Here is a 9,014-nt window from a genome sequence, read left to right on the forward strand (position 1 = left end):
GCAAACACAAATCACTTTTGGGTTCCTGAAATTACTGAAGCTTCACCACTTGACGAACATTTCGCGCCGGTCGATCACTGCAGCCCGCTTCAGCAATTTGCAGTTGTACCCGACTTTTGTCCTTCACTGGAAAAATTTATGAAATGGTCTATGCAGCCTTTCAGTTTGATATCTTGAACACTTCGTAGTAGCGTGTCAAGACAATTAGCGACAGGGAACCAAAATGAGGGGAAATGAGTATTTAATAATGCTGCTATTCTGCCAGCTATTTCATGAGTAACAGCGTAGTCGCCAGTTGCCAGCACTATTTCTACGCGCGTCAACATAAAACAGGCAGTCTGCATCTCACCTGGTGTGGTCGGTGGGTGCTGCCCCGGCCACGGATGCTGCCCCGACCGCGGGGCTGCCCCGACCGCGGGGCTGCCCCGGCTACGGGTGCTGCGCCGACGGCGCCGAGGCGGGCCACCAGCGCAGCGCCCCGAGCAGCTCGGCCTCGGTGGCGGGTGGATGAGCGGCGCTGAGCTGGAGCTGGAGCTGGCGCGTCTCCCGCAGCGACTCGCGGTAGGGCGGCGGCTCGGCCGGGTAGCTGTGCGCCGCGCTGGTCAGCGGCGCCGGCAGCGGCGGCTGGAAGGCTGCGGGCCCCGGGGGCCGACAGCGGTAACCGTACGGCGGCGGCGGCTCGCAGCGGGCCGGCGCCGCCGCCAGCAGCTCGCTCAGGCCCTGGATGTAGTCGATGGCGCCGCGCAGCGTGTCCACCTTGCTGATCTTCTTGCTCTTCGGCGCCGCCGGGAGGTGCGCGCGCAGCACGGCGAAGCCCTGGTTGACCTGTTTGACGCGGTTGCGCTCGCGCGCGTTGCGCCGGTTGTTGATCACCGGGCCGCCCTTGTTGAGGTTCATGGCGAGCTGGCGGCGCGCCTTACCCGGCTCGCCGTCCTTGTTGATGGGTCGCAACGGCCGCTGCGGGGTGGGCGTGCGCGTGGTGCTGTGCGGGCTCAGCACCTCCGTCTTGATGTGGATCTTGCTGTGCGGGCTCACCACGGCGTAAATGGTCGCCATGGCCGCCGTCTGGCGAGGTCGTGACCTCGGCTGAGGTGCCTCACCTTGAAAGCTGACCTGAAAGCTGACCTCCCGCGATGCGGCGGAGGTCAGGCGGAGCTCCGCGGGCTGCGGGCGAGGTGCGATGGAAGCTGAGGCGCGGCCGGTCACGGGGGCGGGCGGAGCCGGGCGGGCGCGTGCCGTCGCTTCCGCCGCACTTCCGACAGTGGCCCAGTGGTGGCGCGTGCCGGCTCGCGTGCCGCCGCCGCGACCAATGGCGGCATGTGCGCCGCGACCATCTGCCCCTGGGAGAGGGGGACAGGCGGCCCGCGCCAGCCGCCTTTTGTGCCGCGGGAAGGGGGGGGGGGGGGCGCGCCGGGCGTGACGCCCCGCCGCCGGGCCGCCGGCATAAGCCAACCTGCGCCAGGGCGGGGTTACTCTCCGACGCCCTGGGGCACACACAGGTCAGGGGTCAACCGGCGGGCGGCCGCGCGCCCGGAGAGAGACGGAAGAGGCCGAGACCGGCGTTGTATCCGGGCCGGCAGACGGGGAGAGGGCAGGTGGTCCGGAACACCTGCCCTCTCCCCGTCTCCCCTCCCGGCGAGCGCGTTTTGCCATCAGCTGTGCCATTAGCCCAGTCCCCCCCCACACACACCCCACCGTGTATTGCAATGCGTCCGCGTCGGCGCCCACACAAAAATAAAACGCCCTTTGTGGGCCGGCTTCGCGAGCTGCCCAGGGGGAAGCCGGCGGTCTGGCGGTCCCGCCGCGGACACGCAGCGGCCAGTGTTGATAGCCATCTCGTCTCGGATAGCCACCGTAAAACTCGTGGCGTAAAACTCCCAGCTCACGTCCAACCGCTGCTCAATTTCGACCTTCAAGGGCGTATACGAAACAAGTTGCAGAACTGGCCGGGCATAAACCGGATATAGAGACAGTAGCTGGCTGTTTTTTCGTTTTGTTCGTTTGTCGTTGTTTTTTGTCATGCCCATGTGTGGTATGTGTACTGCAAGAGACAAATCACGTTGCCATACGTTCATCAGAGAAACATCTTTTCACCATCACAAACGCACAGAGCTCATTATCACTTCGCTCAGGCTCGTTTTTTCATGCTATTAACGTTTGAACTTAAAATCATTATCTACAGGCATAAGCTGCGTGGCTGATAAACATGCCAACTGTGCGAGATAAAAACCTACAATTTAGGTATTGAAATTTTGAGCGTTGAAATTGTTTAATAATTTTGTTAGCGTTTCCGAAAACGTTGCAGGGTAGGGTCAGGAAGCACAAAAAAAGGCGTCGACCGCTCTACTCTGTCAGCTGATTTGGGTACACTAATGCAGTGTGGCATAACAGGAGCCACTGAGTGCCTCGAACTGCCTCCCTTGTTTAGGGATATCCTAAATCTGCTGCTCACAAACGCAGCTGGCCGATGTCTTCTAACGATCTTATCAGTGCTATAACAAGGTTATCAGTCATCGTAGACTTGTGGGAATCTATTTGTCCGGTTCTAGACATACCTGATTCAAACGCTGAACTTTCGAAATAGTTTGCTTCGCTTCTGAAATCATCATTTCTGACAACGTTAAGCATGTTGTACGTCTAAGTACCTTTTTAAGCTAGGTGAGTATAGTTGATTACATCCCGGCTTTAGCCAGATGTGACATCCCCCAGCCCGTTCCCTTTAACTGTAGCTTATGTGGGTCGGAAATACTCAACACGGATGCTCCGATGCATGGCTCATGCGCTAGTCGATTGCAATGACAAAGTATGTAGTACTACATACTATGATTTATTCTATTTTACCCAGGGTAATCCTGCTTGTACCGTCCTGTTCTGCTTTTCCCTTCCTAAGTGCGCGTTTGGTCTTGTGTGTGAAACTTGTGTGTGTTAAAACAAAGTTAGCATTTCATCGGTTGTTTAAGGCGCTGGAACAATATTGGATGAATAGTTCTTTAAACCATTTCAGAGAGTCAAACTCCTCCCTCCCCCCGTAAAACTCGAATGCAGTCTACCTCATGAAAACACAAATTCATTTGATACGAAAAAATAATTTATAGGATGAGCGCATGCAGGGAAAACACGTGCTTAGCCTGCGTGCCCGGGCATTAAAGGCGAACACTCTTGTGCCTATCAAGTTAAAACGTCTGCTTACACTTTGGCTGACATCAACATCCAGGAGGGACTCCCTTTGCACACCACTGACCTTTTTGGTGTGATGATGATGATGACGCTAAATGAGCTCCCAACGGCAGCGTTTGATCGTTGCCGGCTGGCGCGGGAGGTTTTTCAAATTTTCAGAGGAAATTCAGTTTAAATTGGTGTGTCTGCAGAGCTCAGTTCAGTGTTTATCTACATAATTTCATCAGTTAAAAACCAACAGTTTCATCGATGAAGAACCCCAAATGTTTCCGCGATATTTTTATACAACGTAATTTGGACCAGTGCGACGGTGACGAGGAAGTGGCGCACCTCGCTTCACGGTTTGGAGCTTACCGGGTCACGTTTCACGGAGGTCATCAGAAGGTCGTCACTGATCTTGCGCGTACTTGAATCGAGTGACATAGGGGCGCGCAAAAATGCTCGCGATATGCCGCCAAAGGATGTCCAGACAGCCATGCGACAGCAGTGGTGCCTGCCGGACCTCAGCAGGCGGGCCAGATGGACCTTCGCCCGTTATCTCGGCATAGTTGCCTTATCTCGCAGGCAGCGCGTTGGCACTGGCCGGACCGCATGCGTCAGCGGCAGGTGACGGTGAGATGCTGGCGATGCGACCACGTACTGGCTGGTTGGCAGGAAGACGCCGTGAAAAACGCGCCGGCTCGTGAGGCGCCGCTCGCGATAAGACCGCAAAGGGGACGGACGGGGTAGCGGTCACCTCTGGTGCTGAAGCGGCTCCTCTGCTTCCTTGTGTGGCCTCCCTGGACAGCAGGGGTAGCGGTCACCTCCGGTGCTGGAGCGACTACCTGGCCTCCTCGTGCAACCTGCCTGAAGGGCAGCAGTAGCGGTCACCTCTGGCGCTAGAGCGACTCCCAGCGTCCTCGTCCGACCTCCCTGGAGGGCAGGGGCAGCCATCACCTCTAGTGCTGGCGCGACTCCCTGGCTGCCTCGTGTGGCCCCTCTGGAGTGCAGGGGTAGTGGTCACCTCTGGCACTAGAGCGACTCCCAGCGTCCTCGTGCGGCCTCCCTGAAGGGCAGGGGCAGCGGTCACATGCAGTACTGGCGCGAATCCCGGCTTCTTCGTATGACCTCCCTGGAGGGCAGGACCATCTCTGGACGAAGCCGGTGCGGGTGCCACTGCAATCGCGACGAAGCTGCGGTCGGCCGAGGTGACCGATACGTGCGGACAATTCAGGCTAGGTCAACAAAGGCTATTTCTTTGTGACAGTTCACTTTACGTCGGAAGAATTACAACGGGGAAGGGTAAAACCTGGTCGCCGCTTAACAGGGCTCCGCGGAGGCAGTAGTCAGGGGCGCGGCTGAGCGTCTACGTCCGTCTGCCTTCCGTCGAGGTTGATACGCTTGAGTACGCCTGCTGCAGTGGCGAAAGTCCTGGTAGCTGAAGCCTTGTTATTGGATTACCCACGGCTGGACGATTGCCTGGACATAGCGCGACATACAGAGTGAGGTGATAACGCTGATAGTGTTAGCTTCGGCGTCTACGTCGGTGGCTTGTCAAGCAACTGTGGAAACGATCTCTAACCATCAGATCAAGATTCCGACAATTTCACATGCCTATGTTCGGTCAAGCCCGAGGTCTAAGGCTAGAACCAGTCCTAAACCTGAGTTCCAGTTCAACCCTGCATAACCAGGGAAGCCTTAGCCCCGTCCCCTTCCCGCCCGATATTTTTGGGCACAGATTTAAAGCCACCATACGCAGTGCGTTGAAATCGTTAGCATCTGAGCCTTTGCAGTTTTGCGCATGCTGTGAAAATCTCAAGATCTCTCATGTGATAGCTCACGAGCATTGACCGGTTTGTCGCGTTTGTCGTAAATTATACTCTATCCTGTCCAACTATAGGTTGATGTTATCCTGTGCAATCGAAGTAGGTCAGCTCATCCAGTGTCGTCCTGGACGAAAGTCACCAAATGCAGATTATTGTGGAGGTACTTTTGACATTTCACGACCCGGTTTAGCATTTGTTGGATCGCATTTGAGCCGGTATGGATTCAGGTTGACTGGCGCTACCCTGTGTCGTGCGCCCCGGTATCCTGCCATGATTAAATCTGAACACAGTGGAATATCGCCCTTGAACATAATGCTTGGGTTGTATGACACGATTTGGTATATTGTCACTGGACACATCCAGCCATGGGCTACTTAAAGTGCATTACTCCGTGTGCCAAAACTTATGCAACGTCATTTTCCCACTGCCATGGCCCGTATAGTGCTGAAGATAAAGGAGAGGTCTAAATCTACCAATGTTATCCCGCTTACCTGGGTACAGCGTGACACGAGCTGTCTGCTACCGTTCGCTTTTAGATTTTGCAGAAATATTGCGGAGATCACATGGGGAGCTTCGAGCTCATCAGCGCACGAATGGGAAAGGGACGCCGAGTAAGAAGCCCATAAGAGCGCGAATGTAAGAAAGCACCCGCCTGATAAACAGTGAACGGATAAACTCCCTTAATATCATGGCTCTTCGCAACACGCTTGGAGCTGGCACTTCATCCCCACTCTGGCCATCGGCCGCAACTCCTGACCTTAACCGAAGTGATATAGTTGAGCTTTGAGTCTTCTGCCGAACCAAGGTGTAAAGTTGCTCTGACCGCTTCCTACATCCGTCGCCTTGGGATTTATTACCTGCCATAGTTACCAATCATTTCGATGATAAGCCCAGTTCCCTTCTTGCGTCGCTGATTACAGCCCGTGCAGGATAATACACATGTGTGTGTGTGTGTGTGTGTGTGTGTGTGTGTGTGTGTGTGTGTGTGTGTGTGTGTGTGTGTGTGTGTGTGTGTGTGTGTGTGTGCGTGTGTGTGTGTGTGTGTGTGTGTGTGTGTGTGTGTGTGTGTCGATGTCGATGATAAGCCCAGTTCCCTTCTTGCGTCGCTGATTACAGCCTGTGCAGGATAATACACACATGTGTGTGTGTGTGTGTGTGTGTGTGTGTGTGTGTGTGTGTGCGTGTGTGTGTGTGTGCGTGTGTGTGCGCGTGTGTGTGTGTGTGTGTGTGTGTGTGCGTGTGGTGTGTGTGTGTGTGTGTGTGTGTGTGTGTGTGTGTGTGTGTGTGTGTGTGTGTGTGTGTGTGTGTGTGTGTGTGTGTGGTGTGTGTGTGTGTGTGTGTGTGTGGTGTGTGTGTGTGTGTGGTGTGTGTGTGTGTGTGTGTGGTGTGTGTGTGTGTGTGTGTGTGTGTGTGTGTGTGTGTGTGTGTGGTGTGTGTGTGTGTGTGTGTGTGTGTGTGTGGGTGTGGGTGTGGGTGTGGGTGTGGGTGGGTGGGTGGGTGGGTGTGGGTGTATGTGGGTGTGAATGTGGGGTGTGGGTGTGGGTGTGTATGTGTGTGGGGGGGTGCGTGTATGTGTGTGTGTGTGTGTGTGTGTGTGTGTGTGTGTGTGGTGTGTATGTGGGTGTGTATGTGGGTGTGTGTGTGTGTGTGTGGGTGGGTGTATGTGGGTGTGTATGTTGTGGGTGTGGGGCGTGGGTGGGGGTGTGTGTGTGGGTGGGTGTGGGTGTGTGCGTGTGTGTGTGTGTGTGTGTGTGTGTGTGTGTGTGGGTGTGTGCGGGTGTGTGTGTGCGTGTGTGTGTGTGTGTGTGTGTGTGTGTGCGTGTGTGTGGGTGTGTGTGCGTGTGTGTGCGCGCGCGCGCGTGTGTGTGTGTGTGTGTGTGTGTGTGTTGTGTGTGTGTGCGTGTGTGTGTGTGTGTGTGTGTGTGTGTGTGTGTGTGTGTGTGTGCGTGTGTGCGTGTCTGTGTGTGTGTGTGTGGGTGGGTGGGTGGGTGTGGGGTGTATGTGGGTGTGAATGTGGGGTGTGGTGTGGGTGTGTATGTGGTGTGTGGGGGGGGTGCGGTATGGTGCGTGTGTGTGTGGTGTGTGTGTGTGTGTGTGGTGTGTGTGTGTGTGTGTGTTGTGTGCTGTGGTGTTGTGTGTGTGTATGTGTGTGTGTGTGTTGTGTGTGCTTGTTGTAGTGTGTGTGTGTATGGTGGGGTGTGTGGGTGGTGTTAGTGGGTGTGTATGTAGTGTGTGTAGGATGCTGTGTGTGTGTGGGTGTGTGGTGTGTGTGTGTGGGTGTGTGTGCGTTGTGTGTGTGTGTGTGTTGTGTGTGTGTGTGTGGTGTGTGGTGGGTGGGTGTGTATGTGGGTTGTGTATGTGGGTGGATGTGTGGGTGTGTATGTGAGTGTGTATGTGTGGGTGTGGGTGCGTGTGTTGTGTGTGTGTGTGTGTGTGTGTGTGTGTGTGTGTGTTGTGTTGTGGGTGTGTGTGTGTGGTGTGCGTGTATGTGTGTGTGTGTGTGTGTGTGTGTGTGTGTGTGTGTGTGTGTGTGTGTGTGCGCGCGTGCGCTTTAGCTACAATTGTAAGCAAGAATGAGGGTCACTCAAGTGCTCTTCGTGTCATCTTATTCCACCTTTATAGACTTGTTTTAATTACCAATTAACACATGATATCTAATGTCTTTGAAACGGTAAAAATGGTTATATGAGCATGGCTATACCAGGTCACTTTAAATATGAAATTTTGGTGTCGGTGATTATTTCATGTAAAAATGATTTATGTTGATTTATGGGCATTTTCTCAACTCGAAGGCCGGAATACTGAAACGTTGATAATCAAGTCAGTTGCGTGCACTGTGTAAATCATTGGAAGATCATGGTTTTAATATGCGTCGTGCTCCCTCAACCTACGGTACGGAAGTCGCATTTATTCATTCCTGTTGTGCAGCCATTGGTGGTCGAGACAACTTCCATCACCACTCCCGTCCTATGTCAGGCTGTCAGCCCCCTGCCCACGCGTGCCCCACCAGCCCATCTCTTCTCGCCTGGCTCAGCCCCGGTCGCCGTCCCAGACCGCCGCCGCCCCTGTGGACAGTGGTCGCACGCGTGGGGTTAAAGCTCCCATAAAGGGTTCCGCCCGTCCAGCTCCAAGGCCAGGCCAGTGTTTGCGACCAGGCGGGCTCATAATAACGGCACCGGATCCTCGGAGCAGGATGAAAGCAGGCCCACCGTCTCCAGGCACCGCGAGACGGCCGGCGAGACTTTCAAGGTCGACGCTCAAAGAGGAGGCCGGGCCGTATGGAGCGCGGACCCGTTGCCCTTTGCGAGGCCTCTCTGGCCGGCTGGCCATTCAGCAGAGCTTCATACCCAGCGAAGGCTGATGCCCATGTGGAGGTGATGTTCTCTACGGGCTATATTTCTAGTACATATGCAGTTGGAATGTTTTGCCGGCCAAACTAGAGTTTGGACAGCCCTCTCCACTTCTTTGAGCACTGACGTTCTGGTCGACACCAAATCAATGACTGGTCAGCTAAAAATACAGGATGCACGCTTCGCAGCTGTAGGCGCGGTGCATGCGGATGGACTGGACTGTGGAGTCGTAGTTGTACCAGATTCCCAAAAAGGGGTGCTTATGGAGGTTCGTGTAGTGGCCCGAGTACGCCACGCCAGAATGTTGTGTCACGCCGTACAGCTTATAAATCCAGTCTCCCGGCACGGCAAAGTAGGGTGAGAGGCCCAGACCACTGGCGGAGGAGTCTACAGCGCTATTGAGCTTGTGTCCCTTCTGATTCAGCTGCAGCAAGAACCGTTTCAGGTGTAATACAAGGATACGCGGGAGCCCTTGAATCTCGAGGTTTTGAGGCACTTTTGACCTTTCTGACACATGGAGTCGACTTTTGTTCTCCGTCAAGCACCTTTTCCTGAGTAAAAATATTCAAAGTAGTCCTGCAAGCGCACCCGACCAACATGGGTGGGATCGACAGGCTCAGGTCACAGAAAGGGCCAAACGCCACGTGAGCGTGGCGGCACACCGTGCACCGCAGCGTGGATT

At 54.9% G+C, this 9,014-nt stretch overlaps 1 protein-coding gene across 1 annotated transcript; it reads right to left on the reverse strand.

Moving 5' to 3' along the window:
- Positions 1–709: 709 nt before the first annotated feature.
- LOC119108690 (achaete-scute homolog 2) lies at positions 710–1,240 on the reverse strand (the record flags this gene model as incomplete). The annotated part of the gene is given in 1 exon segment (XM_037232316.1): positions 710–1,240. A coding segment is annotated over 1 exon segment (347 nt), but the record flags the coding sequence as incomplete, so codon positions are not given.
- Between the last annotated feature and the right edge of the window lie 7,774 nt (positions 1,241–9,014).

The sequence above is a fragment of the Pollicipes pollicipes genome, unplaced genomic scaffold (genome assembly GCF_011947565.3).
Source record: "Pollicipes pollicipes isolate AB1234 unplaced genomic scaffold, Ppol_2.1 Scaffold_6686;HRSCAF=7923_pilon_pilon_pilon, whole genome shotgun sequence".
NCBI classification, from domain to species: Eukaryota; Metazoa; Arthropoda; class Thecostraca; order Pollicipedomorpha; family Pollicipedidae; genus Pollicipes; species Pollicipes pollicipes.